Genomic DNA, 23,690 nt, shown 5'->3' with positions numbered 1-23,690 from the left:
TCATAAAAGGACTAAAAACATCAAAAGATTATCCCCAAGACTTTTGGGAAAATATTCTGTGGACCGATGAGACAGAAGTTGAACTTCTTGGAAGGTGTGGGTCCTGTTACATCTGGCATAAAACTAACACAACATTTCATAAAAAGATTATACCAACAGTCGAACATGGTGGTGGTAGTGTTAGGGTCTGGGGCTGATTTGCGCTCTACTCTAAAATCTTGAAGGACAATGTCCGGCCATGAGTTCCTGACCAAGCTCAATCGCACTTGGGTAATGCAGCAGGACAATGATCCAAAACACACCAGCAAGTCTACCTCTAAATGGCTCAAAAGAAAAAAAAAACCCCCAACAAAATAAAGGTAGTGGAGTTGTCAAGTCAAAGTCCAGACTTAAGTCCAATTGAGATGCTGTGGCATAATCTTAAACAGGTCGTTCCTGCTGGAAAACCCTTCAATGTTGCTGAAAGAAATCAATTCTGCAAAGAATAGTGGGCCAGAAGTCATCCACACTGATGTGAAAGGCTCCTAGCCAGTTATGGCAAATGCTTGATTGCAGTTGTTGCCACCAAGGGTGTCTCAACCTGTTATGAGGTTTAGGGGGCAATTACTTTTTCATATAGTGCTAGGTAGGTTTGGACAGCTTTTATCCCTTAACCACTTGACCTCCGGAATGTTTATCCTCCTTCCTGACCAGGCCATTTTTTGCGATACAGTACTGCGTTATTGAGTGCATACTATACTGTAAATGGACATACTTTTCAGTAAGCCAACATTCCTGTACTAAAAAATCCTTTTTTTTTTTTTTCATTGGTCTTATTATGTAATATTCTAATTTTCTGAGATACAGAGTTTTGGGTTTTCACAAGCTGTAAGCCATAATCATTAAAATAAAAGAAAGAAATGCTTGAAATATATCACTCTGTGTGCGACACATCTATATAAAACAAAGAGTTTCACTTTTTAAATTGAATTACAGAAATAAATTACCTTTTTGATGATATTCTAATTTTATGGAATGCACGTGTGTGTGTATATATATATATATATATATATATATATATATATATATATATATATATATATATACATATATACACACACACACACACACACACACACACATATATATATACATACATATATATATATATATATATATATATATATATATATATATATATATATATATATATATACACATATACACACACACACACACACACACATATACAGTATCTCATTAGAATTTACAATATCATAATTTAAAATCCACCCTTGGGAAACATTGCTGGATGCCGGGTCCCCAAGTACCAACAGTTGAATCAGTTAACCATTGCTGTTTGGCCCATACAGAAGGGGATGGGCAGACAATACAAACATCTACCACGGCTTATTCAGGAGAAAACAATAGTGATCGGACAGGGTGTTCTGACCTCTGGAAGAACTATTCATCCAGTAAAGCCTAGGTTGGAGGAGCCTGCAGGGGCCTCATAGACATCAGCTCATTGTTTGAACTTAGCCACAGTCTACTAATGTGAATGTTTCTATGTACTCTCTACATGCCATGTAATAGGACATCAGGAAATATATAAAGTTTGGAGTTTAAGAGTTATTCTTTACTAGCTAGCTTATGCCATTCTGGGCTAATTTTTTTGCTTCATTAAAAAATATCCCCAGACAGTCCTAAAAGCTGCAATACTTACCTTCAAGAGCTATCCCTGAATTAGATCTTCTTCGTGAGAGCATGTCCTGTGATTGGGTTCGATGACAGTGCTACACAACGCAGACTTATCACCTGCTGCAGCTATTGTATTTTGACAGGTGGGTGTCAAATTACCTGAAAAATGGGGGTATTTCATTGACCAACAATTGCTTACCCCGTCCTTTAAATTTTTCAACAAGGGATGTCAGATGAGAGGTGGCCAGGAGATCCACCCACTGAGCAAATTATTTCTAGTTCAGTCAGGGACAAAATTTGCTTTGTTTATGGCCAACTTGAGACCTGCCACCTTGAGGGGGCATCACCATGGTGCCCTGAATTCAGAGTTTATTTAAGCAGAGAACAATGCTAAAATCCTCACAACAGTGCCGATGCATTAAGGACCACGAGACGATTGACCAGCATGAAGACATCTGAAAAAGTATTTAGAAGAAGAAAAAAAAAGTGAAAAATACACGGAGGTCCATAAGAGGTGTTTTATATGGGATGGAGGGAGCACAGTTCTTGGCCACACACAGTCCCACCCAATGCTTTCTAGATTAACAGCACTGCCTCTGTTTCTGGAACCCTTCTGCTGTGACCTGCAGTGTCTGGAAGGGGAAGCGTGAGACACACAAAGAAGGAGGATTTGGCTCAGTCACCTCACTAATGGCACTTTTCCACTGCAAGTACCGGCTCGGCTCTACTCGGCCCTGCTTGGCCCAGTTTGCTTTTCCACTGCTGGTACCGCATGGTACGGTGTTGGAACGGTTCGGTACGGTATGGTTTGCTTTTCCATTGCTTTTCCACTAAAGTAGTACTAAAGTTAAGTGGGTGGGATAACAACGGGGTGGGTGGGATTCTCTGACCAATCAGTGGCTAGTAGTGACTGCATGCAAAGGATTGTGGGATATGGTACCGGGTATGGTACCTGTTGGAACCACAATCGAGTAGGTACTGTTTTTGAGAGCCGTACTGTTCGGTTCCATGCAGTGGAAAAGCACTGCCGTACTGTACCGCACCGTTCCTACACCGTACCATGCGGTACCAGCAGTGGAAAAGTACAAAAGCGAGCCGAACCGTTCGGTTCCATGCAGTGGAAAAGCGCCATAAGAGGCATGTGCGTCACATAATCTCTACGTGTCTTATGGATGAATAGGGTAGGGCTCGGGAGTGGCCCTATACCAAGCGGCTTGCTATTGGGTGAACTGATCAAGGGGGAGGAGCCCTGATGGGGGACCAGAGAAGAGGAGGATCGGGGCTGCTCTGTGCAAAATCACTGCACAAAGCAGTTAAGTATGCTAGGTTTTATTTATTTAGGCTCCATTCACACCTGGGCGTTTTTGAGTGTTTTTCAGCTCCAAAAACGCTCAAAAAAACATTCCAAAAATGCCCAACAAGTAAAACCCCATTCATTTAAATGGCCCCTGTTCACATCTGAGCGTTTTGCAAAACGCCTGTAGCTGAAAAAAGTACATGAGCTTCTTTTTGGGCTGATTACCAGCGTTTTTGATAGATGTCAATGCCTGCCTCCAAAAACGCCTGAAAAAAACGCCTGAATATCGCGGTAAAAATCGCAGTAAAAATCACGGTAAAAAACGCTACGCTCAAGTGTGAATGCAGCCTTAAAGCCAAACTTTTAAAACCACTTTAAGCTGTACTTCAAGGCTTCATGTACACCCTGCCTACTTTTACTGCAGCAGTTTGCGTTTACCTGGCAGTCAAAACATTGCTATCCTGAATGCGATTCTTCCGCGTTTAGGAAAGGGAGGTTGAACCACCCCTAACCGCAGCAGCTTCTAAACTCTGCTAAAAGCCTATGTGTAAATGGACACAAGCTTCTATGGAGTTTAATTTAGGAGCTTTGGAAAAAAAAAAAAAAAACACCAAAAGCTCCTCAACTCAAATTTAGGAGCTGCTAGTGTACATGAAGCCTAATGCAATACTTGCTTCCTTACAATCAATCACCCACCACTGAGTTTATCAAGCAAAGGGATCCTGCATGGTCCCAAAGTGTTGGCCTGTGATGCCTTTGAGGGAATTAAAGGAAATCATTCATGCATTAAATCATTTCTAAACGCAAAACCAAATATGTATAGTATCGCAGTTAACTGGTTTTTAAATGTGGTGGCAGCAATATTTTAAAATTTAAAGGCTTTTTTTCCCCCTTTATTTGCACCCGGTGATTTTGCCAGTAACAGAATTTCTATCCTAGGGTGAAAACTTTGATGACCATTGATAGATCAGGCCTTGTATAGCTCCTCTAGAGGTCGATGATGAGCATTTTGGACAGAAAGCTGTATTCCATAGTGTGATGGTCCAGCTTTTTGGTAATGGGCCCTGATCACAGTGCACTTGCAGCAACACAGTTTAGAACTGTACACAATACTTCCCTTCTATGCAAAAGAGTAACTTATCAAAATGTTAGCATCTTTGGAAAATGCAAAGACAAATCACAGATTTTCTTAAGATTTTGCCAATCCTTTATCAGCATTGCTTGGACTTGAATAAAGGGGACAGACCTGCCTTTCTCAAACTTTTTAATAAGGAAGGAAAAAAACTTTGAGAACCACTGCTATTAAATATTTTATTATAGTTAATGGGGCATTAATGTGAACTGTAACATGTGAATATAGAATTATATAAAATAAGAAATGTGGTTTACTTAGAGCAGCCTTTCTCAACAAGGATTCCATTGGACCATAGGGTTCCTTTAGAGGTTGTTAGGGGTTCCTTGAAGAATGAGCAATTTCTGTAAAGGGGGAATTCTTCCCAACGACCTCAAGTGTAAGGAGCATTCTTCCCAGTGACCATCAAATTAATGTACCTTGAGTTGTAGATCTTGTTATTTATTAGTAGGGGTTCCTTAAACTCAAAAAGTTATTTCAAGGGTTCCTCAATGTTAAAATGTTTGAGAAAGGTTGCCTTAAAGTAACATGGCCAGAAATGAAATGCAGCCCGTAAAAATTTAACTGCTCTCTCACAGTTTTCAGTGTAAAAGTGCCCCCCGTTATATCAGTGGTTATCAAATTGCTATGTTACATAGTTTGCCTATGGAGAATGGCTCTTAGATTGGTGGTTATTACAGAAGGTCCCCAGTGGTCGGTAGGAAGAATGCCTTACTTGGGTGGTCTTTGGAAATGAGAAAGCCCCCCTTACAGATAGCTAAAATGATGATTGGTGTCAGTGGTTACTTATCTGAGAGGAAGAAATTGCTTATTGCTCAAGCAACCCGTAGCAACCTCTGGAGGAACCCTAGGGCCCTACAGGAAAATCAAAAGAAAGCGAATGCAGCCACCATATCCAAGGATTGGTAAGCTGCAATAGATTACATTTTGTTATTTTTTTTTCAGTTTAATACGGCTATAGGTTTTCCTTAGCGTGGTCAGTAACAGAAATAAAATAATTAGGGTTGACAACTACGCATTCACCTGAAAGAGTTGTAGGTGGAATTAGGTCATCCAAAGATGCTCCTATTTTACAAGAAGGATACTGAGAACAAAAAAAAACCTAGACTGTCACCAATTGCAACCAATCAAATGCTAGGTACTACATAGCTGGAATTCTACTGGTTATTAGGTTAAGACTTAATGTGTATGTCAAGGCAAAAAAAAAGAAAAAGAAAATGTACATCTTTGATTTACATTTTCCTACTTTTTTGTTTTACTTTAAAACATACTGCAAGTTCAGAAAAATAACTGTTGATGTGCCAGAAATATAGTGTGCTCCTACCTCCCTTTTTTACAACACCACTGTATTTTTGGCTTTGAATTCCAAGGAATGTGTTGTCAGCCCTGCCTACATAAAGCGGAGCTCCACCCAAAAGGGGAAGCTGTGCTCCTTGCACCCTTACCCCTTCCACATATGGCATTTTTTTTTGGGGGGGGGGGGGCACCTGGTTTTGACAGGTACCCGCTCCCACTTCCTGCGCAGATCGCCTCAACGACAATGTCCGGCCCCTCCTTCTGCAGCCTTCTGGGACATTCATGTCCCAAAAGACTGCAGGACCATTCAGAAAGGCTTCACAGGCAATTTCCCTTACATAAGATGCCCGGCGCCTGCGCCCGAAGTCAACTGAAGAATTGTCTCGAGTGCAGACATTGCTGGATCCCTGGACAGTTGTTCTATTAAAAGTCAGCAGCGACGACATTATTTGTCGCTGCAGACTTTCAATTTTTTGGGGGGAGACCTCTCTTTCATTTAGGGAGGATAAAAAAAGAAGACAAGCTTCTCATCAAGTGCTCCCCTGTCCTCATCCCCATAACCTTTCCTCGTCTCCTCCTCATCTCCATAACTGCTTCTTGTACACAGGCAGAAAGCAAAGGAAGCTAATAACTCACTAGATTTCTAGCAAACTCAATGGGTATTTTTTTGCACTTTTTGAACAGAAATAGCAAAACCCTTTCAATGATATTTTTTAAAGACCATAGGGAAGAAAATAGGAGTTACTTGTTGGGGTTTATGTGCACTTTAATTTTTTAAGTTTTTTTTTATTCTCTGTAGTGGTTTCCATCTGCAGCTTGTACTAGTTCAGCATCAGAGCTTATATTTTCTCCAAATGCCGATCCAGTCATTCATTATTTTGGTATGCTGTCAGACAGTGGCAGAATAAAAACAGGTTAGCGTGTCAGAATGAGTCACGTATCGATCCACCTGCACAGCTGCCGGATGAACACTTTGTAGCTACAAACACTTGGAGACTAGAGAACGGAGTGGCAAAGCATACAGACCAAACAACGCTTCAAGCCATTCCCTTCAGCAGATACCACAAGTTCAAAAGCTTATGAAGTTAGCTATGTGGTCAGTATTGGTGGTAGCTTGGATCAGCATATTCTTCAGCAAAGGTGAATATGTTCTCCTCTTTTATGGCTTTAATTCTTCATAATCAACCACCTCCAAGACTTACAATAGCCTCAAGTTAAAGCCCAATGCTATCTTTAAGTTGTATTTAAACAAATATTGCCCAGGCCTCTAAACTCTAAAAAAAACAAAAAGGCAATACTCACCCTACCTCCAGTGATACCACCAAGGGTCACTGCGCTGAGGTCCGGCGCCAGCCTTTCAAGTTGATGCACAGTGTCATTGAACAAACTTCTGGGGAGCCTGGTGCGGATCCATGTCATCAAACCGCCATGGGTTCATAGGAGAATGCGAAAGATAATGGCACCACGTCATTATGTCAGCCAAAAAACTGCTTGCGGCCAACAACTGTCTGGCTGTTCTGTAGAACTTTTTACTGAGCCAGTGAATGCATGTACTACTGTAGATGGCTTCTTCATTAGAAGCTTCGTAATAACAAAGGAGTATACCACAACCATCAGGTTCAACTGATCAAAGGCTTGTAATGAGGTGTATGTACAGTATGGCTCATAGAAGGTAAAAAGGGGCAAGTTGGTCCAAACGCATGTAGCAATATTTCCAGGCATTGGGCCTGATGTGGGTCTGCCATGGTCACCGGTAACACTAACAGCACATTTAAGCTGATTGCCCAAGTATGAGATCTGAGTCAAAGAACAGTCCGGCTTTGTTTTATTTATTTTATAGGAGGATGGGAGAAGGGAATGAGTGGGACACTCCTCTGGCTCAACTAGGTACAATTTGGAACACTAGAGAGAAAAATGCCTTTCAGCGCTGACTTGACGCCGGCTGCATACCGACCAACGCTTGCTGGCGCTTGAAATCACTGACTTGCTTGTACTGTACTGAAGACTGACTTCTGACACACTGGTTAGTTCAAAAGTCCTTGACACGGCTCTCTCCAGTCCTTCCTGACTGAGGTAGCCTTTTGTAACACTGCTGCAACTCTCAACACGCTGTACATTTCCACTGTACACTGAATACTTCAGGGACCAACCACTGCCCCCCCCCCTTTACTCTTCAGGGTCAACACTGGCACCCCCTTTTACTCTTCTTGCACCGGCTAGCTCGCTCCCGGATTCCTCTGACCTTCTCCGGAGTGGTCCCCTCTCACTAGGCAGACTGCCAGGGGCAGTTTGCAGTACTCACAACTGCTTTCCTGAAACTCGACCCCTCTCAGCTCCTCTGGTACTCAGCACACCGGATCCTCTCTGCAGCTCAGCTCAGCCCTCTGGGACACCCGATTCCTGTTGACAGGAGGAGAGACAGCTGTACTCTCCTTCCTGGGACTCTGCTTCCCGCCAAAGACGCTGCGTCATGCGCTCCCCTCAAACCTATACCCCCCTCCCAGATTGCTGTGCGGCATAATCTGCCCTTCTAGGATAGATACAAGCCTGGGTGAGCCATTGGCCGGGTTTCCTTCACCGCCCAATGAGAGCCCTTATTGAGTACAGTGGGGAGACTCCCCAGTCTCAACAGCCACACCTGGGAACCATGACAACCTAGCTGAAAATCATGGCCCTGCTGATAAGCAGACAAGGCCTACTACACTTTACAAACCCCCCAACTTGTAGGGTGCTACACGTAATTTTTTGTAATCCAGTAAATGGAAAAATAGAATAATAGAAATATGAAACCGTGAGCAGGTAAAAAGTAAAAAATGTAAAATGTAGGTAACCAAAATAACTCAAAATATCTTCTCACTGATCTACATTTAAGTTTCCCTTTAAAGCAAGCTAAGAAGTTAAAGTAGAACTATATGCAAAACTTTTTTTTTCCATTTTGGATAGAGCAAGGGAGTGTTATAACTCCTGTCTGATTTTTTTCTCGCCATCTGTGTTCCCTAAACAGGAAGTGAGAGGAAAAACCCTACAAATTAAAGGAGTTATGCATTATGCATCTATGCATTAAAATAAAAAGCCTTCTGTGTGCAGCAGGCCCCCTAACACTTACCTCTCTGTCCAGTGATGTCCACGAGTGTCTCAGCCGTCCGAGATTCTCCCTCCTGATTGGCTTTAACACAGTAGCGGCACCATTGGCTGCCACTGCAGTCAGTCACAGTCAGCTAGCCAATCAGGGGAGAGAGGGGGCGGTGCGGGGCCAGAGCTCCGTGTCTGAATGGACACAGGGAGCCGTGACTTGGCTCGGGTTCCCCCATAGTAAGCGGCTTGCTATGTGGGCATTGAACAAGAGGGAGGGGCCAGGATCACAGAGGAGGCACCCAAATAGAGGAGGTAAGTAGAACATGTTTGTTATTTTTATAGAAAAAAAAATGAGACTTTACAATCACTTTAAGGAAATTCCTTGGGGACCCCCAAGGTAACCAGAACTAGTGTCCCCATTGGAAGACTTCCCCACTGTTACTTTTGTGGGACAACCCAAAATTTGGGATTTTCTTTCAATGATAATGGTAAAACAGGACAAATAGAGAGGGTGAATCTCTCTAACGGGGAGACAGATAGCAATAAAAACTGACAGGTGTTCTAATCACTCTCTACCCTATCAAAACTTAAGTGAAAGTTTTGCTGGTTATGCTAAAGGCCACCTTAATCAACAAGGACGGGCATAGTGATTTTTGATGAAGCGGATTTCCCCACGCTAGTACAGATTTTAGTGCTAAAAACACTCCCTTACCTCTCCTATTACCTATTCAGACTACCCTGTGTAAGAAAGATGTATATACTTATCTATTTCCAGGCCACACCGGTCCAGTCACATGATCTCCACTGTGGCCAGCTGCAGGGGAGATGAAAGAGCACTCAACAACATCTGGTAATGCCTGGGAGCGGCGACGTTGCTCATAGGCTCCTATGGCCCATCCGTTCCCTCCTCCCCCTCTGCAGGGGCTGCTGGCTGACACAGGGGAGCTGGATCACGTGACCAGATCGGCCAGAAAATAGGTATACAGTGTATATCTTCCTTACAGGGGTCAGTTAGTATAGATGTTAGGAGGCCCGAGGGAGCTTTTTTAAGACTAGTGAAGTATAGCCTGGAATTCTACTTTAACCACTTGCCGACCTCTGCACGACTATTTACTGCGGCAGTCAGCCCCACGTACCCCCCCGTGCGTGTGCTCAGCGGACCCGATGTCCGCCGGGCACTCGTGATCGTCCGTTACACCGGAAGAAAGGCAGGCGGCTAATGTAAACAAAGCCGCCTGTCATTCTTCCCTCTGTAAGAATGGAGATCACACGGTTCTACTACGTAGGACCATTGATCTCTGTTCTTACACTAGTAGCCACGGCCAATCACAGTTAGAAACACGCCCCTAGGGACACACTTAACCCCTCCCTCTCCAATAAAGTTAACTCCTTCACTGCCAGTGTAATATTTACAGTAACAGTGCATATGTATAGCACTGATTACTGTAGTAATGTCACTGGTAACCCCAAAAGTGTCAAAAATGTCAGTCAAGGGTCCGATCTGTCCGCCGCAATGTCGCAGTACCGCAAAAAAAAAAAATCACAGATCGCCGCCATTACTCGTTAAAAAAAAAAAAAAAAAACAACAACAAAAATGACAAAAATCTTTCCCTTAGTAAACGCAATAACTTTTGCGCAAACCAATCAAAATACGTTTTTTGCGATTTTTTTTTACCAAACATAGGTAGCATTAAACAAAATTTTGATTTTTACATTTTTTTGGGAAATTCATATAAAAAAAAATTTGAAAAATATTGTTATTTTTGCAAAATTTACGCTCTTTTTTTGTTTATAGCGCATGATCAAAAAAATTACACAGGTGATCAAATACCACCAAAAGAAAGCTCTGTTTGTGGGAAAAAAAGGACGTCAAATTCCTTTAGGTACAGCGTCGCACGACCGCGCAATTGTCCGTTAAAGTCACGCAGTGCCGAATCGCAAAATAGGCCCTGGTCAGGAAGGGGGTAAAATCTTCCGGGGCTTAAGTGGTTAATATACAAAGAGGGTATGGTTTTTTTTTCTTAGTTGGGTTCATTAGATTTAGTGTTTTTGTATTAGTGTTTCTCTTTTTTTCTGAGCATTTGAGCTTTATTTCCTTACTGTTACTTTAAAATCGATTTCACTTTTTTGCTTAATGTTTTTTACTCTAAAATAAGGAACCTAAACGAAAAAAGGGCTCCCATAATCCTTAGGAGCTATAATTGTTAAATAACACCATCTTCCCAAAATTTCAAGGCAATAAAACTCTCAATTTCACTCATACCTGTTAATTAGCCGGTCATTAGGGAGGAAGGCTAGGATGTGAACACGTCAAAAGGCGTAACGATTAGCTGTCTTAATAAGGTTCTCTGGCACTTCAGTTCAGGTCGCATGACCCTACAAAATGTGTGGATGAACAATTAAAACTGGAGAAAAGAAAACCAGCATTAAAAGTGGAGCTGTCACCAATAAATAGCCAATCTGATTCTAGCTTTCATTGTTTCCTCTAAATTTTAAAGTGGAAGTAAACCCATCCATTTAACAGTTTCAAAAAACAGTTACATTTCCGGCAAGTGGCAGAAATGTAACACTCCTATTGGTTGTGCTCTCAACCAAACTGTCAAACCATCCAATGGCTGGTGTCATAAATGATCACATGTGCAGCATCATGGCAGTGGAAGATTACACAGAGGCCAAGATGGCAGCTTCCTTGGCTGAAAAAAATAGGAGGGTTTACTTCCACGTTAATGAATCTGTCCCATTCTCTTTTATAGCAGAGGGGTGCCCAGTGTGAACCGATCCTCACCTGCCAGTCAAGCAATAAAGGGATTCTCAAGGGGGCGATAATGAGGTTATATGAAACAAAGACCAGAGGAGCAGGAAATTGTTATCTAGATTTACACCGATTGCAAAAGCCGTCAACGCACAGCTAGACTTTCTCTCATTTAGCCTGCAGGCGGAATGAAAACAAATCACTTATTTCCCCATCGAGGTGAACAGTGTGGATGGAGGAATCTACACCGTCGGCTACTGTACTGAAATCACAACGCTCACAGCTGCCTGCATACCCGCACAGTGGCTGTATCTGATCAGACGCAGCTGCTGTTCGGCCATCAATTTTCCACCCATGCTTGTAGGAATTGGCCATAATACAAGCCAATGCAAGCCATACCACCACTACTAGGTAGTTGTGTTGTAATTCCTGGAGTTGGACTTTAAGATCATCAGATATACATGCAGTGCACACCAGTGGTATATTTAGGTTTTGTGCTGCCCTAGGCCTGACTAAACTTGGGCACCCCTAATTTAAATATGACCCTCCCCTTCCTGTAAAGGCCACACCCTTCATTTTTTTTACCCTCCCTGTCATCTGTAAACCACAGACCACAACCACAGTCTATCAGTGCAACCTCATCAGTTCCCAGAAGTTCAGCTTCATCAGTTCCCAGAAGTTCAGCTTCATCACTGCCAATCAGTGCAGCCTCATTACTGCCAATCAGTGCAGCCTCATTACTGCCAATCAGTGCAGCCTCATTACTGCCAATCAGTGCAGCCTCATTACTGCCAATCAGTGCAGCCTCATCAGTGCAGCATATCAGTGCGGCCTCATCAGTACAGCCCCATCAGTACAGCCCCATCAGTACAGCCCCATCAGTACAGCCCCATCAGTACAGCCCCATCAGTACAGCCCCATCAGTACAGCCCCATCAGTACAGCCCCATCAGTACAGCCCCATCAGTACAGCCCCATCAGTACAGCCCCATCAGTGGCCACCAGTACAGCCTCTTAGTGCCTATTAGTGCAGCCTATCAGTGCATCATATCAGTGCCCATCCACGCTGCCTTATCAGTGTAGCTTATCAGTCCTGCCTCATTAGTGGCCATCAATGCAACATATCAGTGCCCATCAGGGCAGCATATCAGTGCAGTCCCATCAGCTTTTTTGCTGCCCCCCTGCAAAGTGCTGCCCTAGGCCTGGGTCTTGTTGGCCTAGGCCAAGATACAGCACTGCTGCACACACAGCTCTGGGGACGGTCCGTAAAAATAGGACACAAAAATGTCTTCGGGAAAATTGGTACATGTGGGCACCTTTCATCAGTGGAGTTCCTTAACTCACTCCCTGCAGGTTCATTTACAGTGTCTTATAGGGAGTCGATACAAGGATTTTTATCTACACAGGCAAAGGTGCATTTTGCTTTTTTTTTTTTTTATTATTCTACCTAAAAAAAAACTGATACTAATTTAAAGACATGTTTTTAAAAAAAGAAAAAAAGCAACCAAAAATATACGGACCCGGACTCTGACCCTGAACTTGACCCTTACTAACCCTAACCTAGATTAAGCCTTCATCTAGATAATTTTTTCTTCAATTAAAAAAAAACAAAAAAAAACAAAAAAAAAAACATTTTGTTTTAGACTTTTGTTTAAGGCCCCTTTCACACGGGCTTTCCAATCAGGTCAGCCTGTCAGTTTTTTTCAGCCGGACCTGATCGGATGCTCCATGCACCTCTTTGGAGCAGCAGATGTCAGCGGTGACATCTCCACTGACACCCGCTGCTATCCGATCCGATGTGGTCCGTGAAATCCAGACGAATGGAAACCATCCCAGACCCATGCGTCTGGAGGATCGGATTCAGATGAAAACGGACAAGTGGTCCATTTTCATCCGATCTCCCATAGAGGAGAGCGGGGATCCGACAGGTCTGTCTCTGCAAATAAGCGGAGACGGAGCGCTCATCGCCTGCTCAGCGGGGATCGGCGGATCGAAAAACGGAGTCCGCTGGGAAGAAAGCCCGTGTGAAAGCACCCTTACATCTTTCTACCCTGGCAAAGAGAGAAAGATACAATATATTGCCCTCTCCATTCAGAGGAGAAAAAAAAAAAAAAAAGAAGATACATCGGTGAGCAACCGAGGAGAAAAAAAAAAAAGAAAAAAAAGGACATGGGCGAGCTTCACAGTGACTCACAGTGATAGCCAATCAGCATATCAGGAATCGGGAGTAACAATTCTTGATTATTAGTATGATAACCAGGGCTCTTAGCGAGAGCGTGCTGTGCAGCATGCTCCCAGCGCAAAGACTGGTGTGTACAGGCCGCAGGAAGGGGTTAAAAATCAGAATCCCCCAGCAACTGGCTGGGGATTCAGAATTTCCACGCCCTCTATCCTGGCACCCTACACAGCCTTATACTGGTACCAGCTCGGTTTACGTGCAGAAAACCGGACATAAAAAATATCAGTCTGAAGAAGTTTTTCACAGCCACCGGTCAAATTTAAATTTGCCTTGCAAGTGTGATTATGATTGAGAAACAAACACACGTCCAGAATATCACTGCACTCCTTGATTACTTTTTTAAGCATTAAAACTATATCAGGGGTATGATCGGAACAATTACTGGCAACGCGTTTCGCGCTGGATTTAGCGCATAGTCAACCCTCAAGCGTTTTGAGTGAGCACTAAATCCAGCACGAAACTCGTTACCTGTATTTGTTCCGGTCATAAACATTCTAAGATATTAATGCTTCAATAAAGTCATCAAGGAGTGCAGCGATCTTCTGGACTGGTGTTAGTTCTTGAGCCTCACAGACGAGCTGTGCGACACCCTTGATTCTGGTTCACAGCAAATAATTGATCACTCACCTACAGCGGCATTATTGTGGTTTTGTCTATTGTGATCATGATTGGTGTTACAGGAAACCGTACAAGCTTCAGTGATCCTGGGAGGTGCCCTCTAGATTCTTGCTGCACTGTAATATATAAAAACTCCTACTGTAGAGGAGATCCAGGACCTGGCTGTGCTTTCAGAAAGATGTTTTGGGACAAAGAAAAAACAAACTTTCAACTATGTATTTATCTGCTTGCAAGGCCTTCAGTTATAGGGCAAACGGTTAGATAACACAGCCGCAATGCAGATACTGAGCCCATTTCCATGGTCTTTGATGGGCAAATGCAGTGTGCTTTGGAAATCAGTATGCAATGCTTTTGAGATCATCCAAAATATATTGCCAGTGCATTCCAACTGCATTGGACTGGGTTCACATGTGTGCGAATTGGATGCAGTTTTCCCAGCATCCAATTCGCATGACATGAGTGTGTCTGGCTCTCAATAGAGCCAGTTCACACATGTCCGGGGTGGCCGCGGTGAATTCTAAAAGGGTCATGCGCGTTTTTGGGTCTGGTTTAGGTGTGAACTCAGACAAAAAGGCAGACCAAAATCGCATCGGAACAGGAACTCACCAGACCCCAGGCTGGAAACCGCGGCCGCACATATGTGAATCTGGCCTTAACCTGCTTTGGCTGAGAGTCATAGGTGTGCGCACAGGGTGTGCCAGGTGTGCCTGGGCACACCCTAATTCACCCTGTCCTGTGCAGTTTCCCCCTGCTGCTTGGCTGCAGAGGAATGGATCGGGGAATCTGTCCTCAGTCCCTTTTCTCTGTCTCAAAAGTGAGACCTCAAGGGTCAGTTTAGACCCCTGATATTTCACCAAAGCCCCCCAAAAGGGCTCCTAAACAAAATTGAAAAAAAAAATAAAAAAGTAATAAAAATTGTAAAAAAAAAAAAAAGGTTAAGTAATACTAAACAAAAAAAATAATAATAATAAAAATAAACTACTGACAATGGTAGAAGTAGTTTATTTTTATAATAGGTTATATAGTTTATATTTATTTTTATATATATTTATATAAACACACACACATATACACACACACACACACTTCACAAAAGTGAGTACACCCCCTCACATTTTTGTAAATATTTTATTATATCTTTTCATGTGACAACACTGAAGAAATGACACTTTGCTACAATGTAAAGTAGTGAGTGTACAGCTTGTATAGGGCCCCTTTCACACAGGGAGTCCGTCAGGTGGATGGCAGCTGTGTCTCTGCGCTGTGTGCGGAGACACAGCTGTCAGGTCCTGCTGTTCTCTACTGGGGGGATCGGATGGGAATGGACCGTCTGTCCGTTCTCATCCGAACCAATCCGCTGGACGAATGGAAAATAGGGTTTCCATGTGTCCAGATTTGACGGATCGGATGTCAGCGGACATGTCTCGGCTGACATCCGATGCCCCATAGAGATGCATGGGGTGTCCGTTCAGATGCGCCAAAAAAAAACCTGACAGGCGGATCTAAACAGTCCGCCTGTGTGAAAGGGGCCTAACAGTGTAAATTTGTTGTCCTTTCAATATAACTTAACAAACAGCCATTAATGTCTAAAACGCAGAGAATAAAGTGAGTACACCCCTAAGTGAACGTTTCCAAATTGGACCCAAAGTGTCAATATTTTGTGTGGCCACTATTATTTTCCGGCACTGCCTTAACCCTCCTCTGCATGAAGTTCACCAGAGCTTCACAGGTTGCCACTAGAGTCCTCTTCCACTCCTCCATGACGACATCACGGAGCTGGTGGATGTTAGAGACCTTGCACTCCTCCACCTTCTGTTTGAGGATGCCCCACAGATAGTCAATAGGGTTTAGGTCTGGAGACATGCTTGGCCAGTCCATCACCTTTACCCTCAATTTCTTTAGCAAGGCAGTGGTCATCTTGGAGGTGTGTTTGGGGTCGTTCTGTTGAAATACTGCCCTGCAGCCCAGTCTCCGAAGGGAGGGGATCATGCTCTGCTTCAATATGTCACAGTGCTTTCTTGTGCATCATCTTTAGAAGAGGCTTCCTTCTGGGACGACAGCCATGCAGACCAATTTAATGCAGTGTGCGGCGTATGGTCTGAGCACTGACATGCTGACCCCCACCCCTTCAACCTCTGCAGCAATGCTGGTAGCACTCATACGTCTATTTCCCAAAGACAACCTCTGGATATGATGCTGAGCACATCCACTCAACTTCTTTGGTCGACCATGGCAAGGCCTGTTCTGAGTGCAATATTTCCTGTTAAATCACTGTATGGTCTTGGCCACCCTGCTGCAGCTCAGTTTCAGGGTCTTGGCAATCTTCTTATAGCCTAGGCCATCTTTATGTAGAGCAACAATTATATTTTTTGAGTCCTCAGAGTGTTCTTTGCCATGAGGTGCCATGTTGAACTTCCACTGACCAGTAAGAGTGTGAGAGCGATAACACCAAACTTAACACACCTGCTCCCCATTCACACCTGAGACCTTGTAACACTAAAGAGTCACATGACACCAGGGGGGGGGGATTGCTAATTGGGCCCAATTTGGACATTTCCACTTAGGGGTGTACTCACTTTAGTTGCCAGCGGTTTAGACATTAATGGCTGTGTGTTGAGTTATTTTAAGGGGTCAGCAAATTTACACTGCTATACAAGCTGTACACTCACTACTTTACATTGTAGCAAAGTGTAATTTCTTCAGTGTTGTCACATGAAAAGATATAATAAAATATTTACAAAAATGTGAGGGGTGTACTCACTTTTGTGAGATTCTCTCTCTATAGACACACACATACAGTGGATAAAAAAATGTATACACACCCCTATAAAAATGTCAGGTTTCTGAGATGTAAAAAAATGAAACAAAGATAAATCAATCATTTTAGAACTTTTTCCACCTTTAATGTAACCTATAAACTGTACAACTTGATGAAAAGACAAGATTAAAACTGGTCAGGGAGGCTGCCAAGAGGCCTACAGCAACATTAACCACTTCAATACCGGGCTCTATCAACCCCTTCCTGCCCAGACCAATTTTCAGCTTTCAGGGCTGTCACATTTGAATGACAATTACTCAGTCATGCAACACTGTACCCACTAAAACTTTTTATCATTTTTTTTTCCACACAAATAGAGATTTCTTTTGGTGGTATTTAATCACCAATGGGTTGTTTTATTTTTTTGGGATAAGTGAAAAAAAAAAAAAAAAAAAAAGTAAAAAGTAAAAATTTTGAAAAACAAAAACTTTTTTTTAGTTTTTATTATAAAATGTTACAAACTAAATGTTATTCATAAATTTGGGCCAACATGTATACTGCTACATAGCTTTGATAAAAAATAACCCAAACTAGTGGATATTGTTTAGGGCCAGATGACACCATAGAAACGCAGTCTAGATGCGTCCAGGTGCTTTTCTGCATGCGCGTTTTTGGTGCATTTAGGTGAGCTCCAGTGCGTTTTTGATGCATTTTACAGCATTCTGTCCACTGCAGGAAAAATGCAGCATGTTCAACTTTTTTTTCTGGAACTGCAAGCACTGATGTGAACTATGCCATTGGAGACCACATAACCTACTTTCCATGCATTGTTGATGCAGAAAAAAAATGCACTGAACTGCATGAGGTGTGAACTGGTCCTTAGCTTGTAGGTTCTATAACCTTCACAAAGACTATGGTGTCAATTATTAAACATTTATCACGCCTGATGTACTGAAGGCCCATCTCATTTCTTGAGGCCCTGAAATGTCAGGACAGTAAAATAGCCCCCTAATTACCTCTTTTTGGAAAGCAGACATTCTAAAGTATTTAGTAAGAAGCATGGGAAGTTTTTTGAAGCTGTAATTATTTCCCACAATTCTTGGAAAAATTAAGAAATATTTTTTTTTCATTAATTTTTTTTTTTTTTTTTTTTTACACAAAACTGTCATGATAAGTTATTTCTCACACACAGTGTGTATATATATATATATATATATGTGTGTGTATATTGTATACTTGCAAATACACCCCAAAATACATTCTGCTACTCCTCCTGAGTATGGCTATAACACGTGCGACAGGTCCTCAGATGGACTGCGACAGGTCCTCAGATGGACTGCGACAGGTCCTCAGATGGACTGCGACAGGTCCTCAGATGGACTGCGACAGGTCCTCAGATGGACTGCGACAGGTCCTCTTTATTACTGGGGGCAATCAGTGTGTCTTACTTTTTACTGTGGGTGGTAACTAGCTGTTACCGCAATCTCCTCCTCTCACAGGATCGGTGTGTGAGGAGGAGAACCCAGTAACAGCTAGTTGCCGCAGCTTGTTTACATTCTGTGACACAGCCGGTCACGTGGTAAAGAGCCAATTTCATTGGCTCTTTACACTGATCGGGGATGGGCTGTATCAGTGTGACACGCCTCATCTCCGATCGCCGCTCTGCGCGCACGAACTGTGTGCACAAGGACAGTGCATGTGAACGGCTGTGATTGGAGACAGCCGGTCACGTGGTAAAGAGCCATTTTTATTGGCTCTTTACACTGATCGGGGATGGGCTGTATCAGTGTGACACGCCTCATCTCCGATCGCCGCTCTGCGCGCATGAACGGCATGCACAAGGACAGTGCATGTGAATGGCTGTGATTGGACACAGCCGGTCATGTGGTAAAGAGCCATTTTTATTGGCTCTTTACACTGATCGGGGATGGACTGTGTCCCGAATTAGATATTTGATGTCCGCCTGGTGGGAGGGAGTGTTCCTGCTGTCGTCATTTTACAATGCAAAATCATGAGGGAACATGTGTTATATTCTGATGAAACCAAGGTTGAACTTTTTGGCCATAACTCCAAAAGATATGTTTGGCGCAAAAACAACACTGCACATCACCAAAAGAACACCATACCCACAGTGAAGCATGGTGGTGGCAGCACCATGCTTTGGGGCGGTTTTTCTTCAGCTGGAACAGAGGCCTTCGTCAAGGTAGAGGGAATTATGAACAGTTCCAAATACCAGTCAATATTGGCAAAAAACCTCCAGGCTTCTGCTAGAAAGCTGAACATGAAGAGGGCTTCATCTTTCAGAATAATAACGACCCAAAGCATACATCCAAATCAACAAGGGAATGGCTTCACCAGAAGAAGATTAAAGTTTTGGAATGGCCCAGCCAGAGCCCAGACCTGAATCTGATTGAGAATCTGTGGGGTGATCTGCTGAGGGGTGTGCACAGGAGAAGCCCTCGAAACCTGACAGATTTGGAGTGTTTTGCAAATATTGCCAAGTCAAGATGTGCCATGCTGATACTCATACCCAAAAAGACTTGTGCTGAAAAAAAAATCAAAAGGTGCTTCAACAAAGTATTAGTTTAAGGGAGTGCACACTTATGCAACCATATTATTTTAGTTTTTTATTTTTACTTCCCTCCACCTAAAAGATTTCAGTTTGTTGTTCAACTTGTACAGTTTATAGGTCACATTTAAGGTGGAAAAAGTTCTGAAATGATTTATCTTTGTCTCATTTTTTTACATCACAGAAAGCTGACATTTTATCAGGGGTGTGTAGACTTTATATCTATTTTATACGACTGTAAATTTAACATTTTGAAGCTGAACTCCAGGCAAACCACTAAATTCAGATACGATACACACAAGGGAGCTATTTTATCTCCAAGGAATTTGCATTTCTGTAAATCCAGTTTTGAAATTTACACAGCTCTGACAAACGGTAGTCTTGTCTGGCAGGGCAGCTGACCCGATTTTTTTTTCCTGCTTCAGTTAAGGAACACTTACAGTTCTCTTCCCTACCCTCACCCTGTGACTGGACAGTGAAAGGAGATCAGCAGACTGATTTGCTTATCCCTCGGTCACTCTTCTCTCCTCCTATCAGCATCTTGTACTGTAGCTCAACTGATTGGCTACTTGTGTAGTTTCTACCTTTCCCAGTGTAAACTCTGCTGTACAAGGATTGCAAGAGGTGAATACATTTTTTGATATATACCATACACTACCAGTGTTTTCATCCTAGTTTCCGGGACACTGCCACCCCTGGCCATGGCCCACATTTTTATATGCCCACTTTGTGGTTGGACCACCTCAATCAACCTTCTGTTGATGCACTGCCCAGATTGGCCCCCTTTCTTGGCGTTCCTTACCCAATTACAAGGGTACTGCCCGCTGGCAGCTGTGACCCTTTTAGCGAGTACCCTTTTTTGTGTTACGGTGCATGCTTCGGGACTCAAGGGTGAAGCGGTGATCTCAGGACACAACCCGGGACATAGCATCACTGGGACAGAAGACAGATATGTGGGATTGTCCCAACAAATCCAGGACAGTTGGCATTTGTTGAGCTTTGTTACTTGTACCTTGGAGTTCAGCTTTAAAATCTCCTGTGCACCTTGAGTTAAGAAATCTCTGGATGATTACTGTATGTAATAATACAGGATACATCAGGCATGGTCACCAAATCAACTGTTGGAGAACTACTAGTCCCAGAGTACCCTGCAATCCATTTCTCTTACACTGGTCTACGGGATTTAACTCGGCCATCAAGACACTGTTTAATAAGCACACACGCTATAATATATACATATAATATCCATCTATCTCGATTATTGTTTATTAAAGGCTGCTATAACTACATGACATAGATCCGACGGGGAGGAGTTGAAAACGAGGATGTGACAATGGAATGTACCAGATCACTTGTAAAGGGAAAAACTCCACGCACCAGCAATTGCTTTAGAAAACGGTAAAAGCAGATGCTTATGGCTGAGGTTTAAAAGGGAATCTTCCCTGTCTGAATTGCCCACATGCACTGCGCTCAAGCACTGTTTCCTTCTGTCGTGCTAGGAATTTGTCATGCTTCCCATGCTGTGACTTGTCCAAGGTCACAAGGAGCTGACACAAGGATTCGAACCCGTGACTGCAGCCTCCAGCAAAGTCTCAAGTATAATCAGCAGCCAGCGCTTCCATCACAGCGCTAACCTTTTTTTCTTCCTGATGTACAATACAATATACAAAGCAGAACATGATTCATCACCATATACAGCCCTTCACCGTGCCGCTGTGGCCTACTTTCCCACAGACCTGAAAGGCTGGTACTATAGGATCTCTTGCATTATCCTTACACTGTAAAGAGAACAAATTCTCCTATTAGCAATCTGAACATCTGATCGTATTTAAATCCATATCTTCTAAAAACTAAAATGGAGATCGCACCCTACTGTACAGTCCTCTTATACCTATATCTGTCTAACTGGCCTCATTTGTTTTAAGGATACTTGTTAGAATCCAATCCCGAACAAGCAATTCTTTCGGATTTCATAGTATATTGTTGTATTGGCTAAGATATTATGCCCTGTCACATTTTGGGATCTTTTGTTTTATTGAGCTATATTTTGATTCATATTAAATAGTAATTTAAAAAAATAAAAATAAAAACCTAAAAATTACAAATAGAAAAGTTTTGAAGCAATTGAGGACAACATGAAAAAAAACAAAATCACAAAGGATTACAAACTTGATCAATTTATATGATGGCATTCATATCAGAAAGGACCACCCTATCACAAACACATGGTTCAGTTATGGGGTTGGGGGCACTGCCGGGCTTGATCCCATACTGGATTCACGGGAGTGTATAAAGACTCTATTGGTAAGATCTCCTCTACCATATTCCTAGTGTTGACCCTCCTCATGGTGAAGTCTTACCGTTTAGCTCACCTCTATGATGTAAAATACGTAAAAGATCTAACAGGAAGACCCAAATCTTTTCCTAACAGTTGCTGCAGGTGGGCAGAGCTGGAAACTCAGGTGAAGAGAAGTCACCATAGTAGTTCCAGGATGCTGCTGGGTTAATGAACCCAACAACATCCAACCATAAGTGGAATACCCACTTTCTCAAGAACCACGTGAATATTAAATCATTGAAAAACGAATACAATTTGTAATTGTGCCTGTCACCTTCAACCCAAAACAAAGTGTACTGTTGTATTAAAAGCCTATTCATTTTGTACAGCACCAAATACATACACAAAGCTAGGTTAGGATGAAACAAATTAAAAGTGAATGTCTGAGTTCAGACCATGTTTTTATGACACTGTACCTATGCTCTGAACCAAATATTTTCTGTAGTAACTGGAGATGGGAAAAACTGGCACAGCCCTCTAAGCAAGTTTTTTTTTTTTTACAAAACAGATCTACATCTCTTCTTTAAAGAAGAACTAAATTCAGTAAGCTTGAATTGCCTTTAAAATTCAAGTTCAATAGATAGACCTGTGTAAGGGTTTTTTAACAAAAATTTCCCTACCAGCAACATTAGGAAGAAATTATGGGAAAAACTTAACTGAACCAGTCAGCCCATGCACACAGAACATTCCCACTGTATGTACGAATGGCTTTACTAAGGGTCGTCTCAGATTTGAGGCCTTGCGTAAACAAGCTCTAGTTATGTCTAATAACTAGAAAAGATTGAAAGCAACCAGATCCAGATCTGTCAGCATATTCCCATTGTATAGCATGTGAGGCTTTTTTAGAGTCAAGGATTTGGGACCTTGAGTCAACAAGATGCAGTTATGTCCAAAAGCAAGAAAAGCACAACATAAACCAGAACTTTAACCAACCAGAGGAACCTGGTTCCTAACTTGCACAACTAAAAATCTACAGTTGGAAACTGGCTGATCACTAAGGATGAAGTAGACAATTCTTTAGACCCTGTGATAACAAGGCCCAAAGTTCCCACCAAACTAATAATTAGAATTTGTACGTTACTACTCAAACATGGTTACCACCAGCTCCTACCAAAACATTAGAGCACTTTTTCATGAATCTCATGGACGATGCTCAGCAAGATAGCTTACAATATTGTTCCTTGGTGATGTTAGTGATTTCTAGTGGGCCGCAAATTCTACCAACCCACAAAAGTCACTGTGGTGGTGAGAAGACTAAAGCCTCGTACACACGCACCGATTGTTGGCCGACCGGTCGGCCGTCTTTTGTCCAGTGTTGTTGTGTTGGTTGAAATGTGCGCTAGACTGCACACAAATTTTGTCGGCCAACAACAACCAACTGCAGAAGTGATGTCATGTTCTGGTTTACTTTCCGTGTGTTTTTTCTTCTCTGAGCATGCCCAGTCTTGCTCATCACATTTTTGTCGGCCGAAATCTGTACTGACTGAAGAACAATCGGCCGTTCTGGTGACGGCCAACAAACATTTTATAGCATGCACACCAGATTTTGTTCGGCCGAAAAGTCAGTCGGTTGTCGGAAGCGTCATACTAACAAGCCGACAATCGGCCGATCGGACGTTGGCCGAAAATTCACGGCCAACAATCGGTGTGTGTGTATGAGGCTTAAAGAAAACTAGGTGAAAACAGCTAATATGAAGTGTGGGACCCAAATATCTGCAAATTATAGATTTAAAAACTCTGTATCACTTCTGTGGACATCAATGCCAGGCCTAAGGCATTAACCTTGCTTCAGTTCTGGGCCAGTCCTGGGTACAATAATAGGCTAGGCATAGGCAATAATAAGTCATGAAAACACTGTAAGCATCACATTTACCTGGTCCCACCATCCAACCAGCCAAGGTCTGGAGCATGTCTCACAGAAAAAATCGACCAAGGGCATT

At 42.6% G+C, this 23,690-nt stretch overlaps 1 protein-coding gene across 4 annotated transcripts in view; it reads right to left on the bottom strand.

The window, feature by feature from the left end:
• PDE4A (phosphodiesterase 4A) overlaps positions 1–23,690 on the bottom strand; it is a 546,165-nt gene that overhangs the window by 70,134 nt on the left and 452,341 nt on the right. Inside the window, exon 1 of one of the 4 annotated variants that reach the window (XM_082256204.1) lies at positions 23,624–23,690. This exon is cut by the window's right edge and continues 859 nt beyond it. The exons of the other annotated variants lie outside the window; for them this stretch is intronic. Within the exon in view, the coding sequence (XP_082112330.1) occupies positions 23,624–23,689 (66 nt within the window). The 5' untranslated portion in view covers position 23,690. The remainder of the gene's footprint in view (positions 1–23,623) is intronic. 4 annotated transcript variants of the gene reach the window in all.

This window comes from Pelophylax lessonae (genome assembly GCF_965119305.1).
Source record: "Pelophylax lessonae genome assembly, chromosome: 4".
Taxonomy (NCBI): Eukaryota; Metazoa; Chordata; class Amphibia; order Anura; family Ranidae; genus Pelophylax; species Pelophylax lessonae.
Note: the sequence above shows the minus strand (reverse complement) of the source record. Positions and strands in the feature narration are given on the sequence as shown.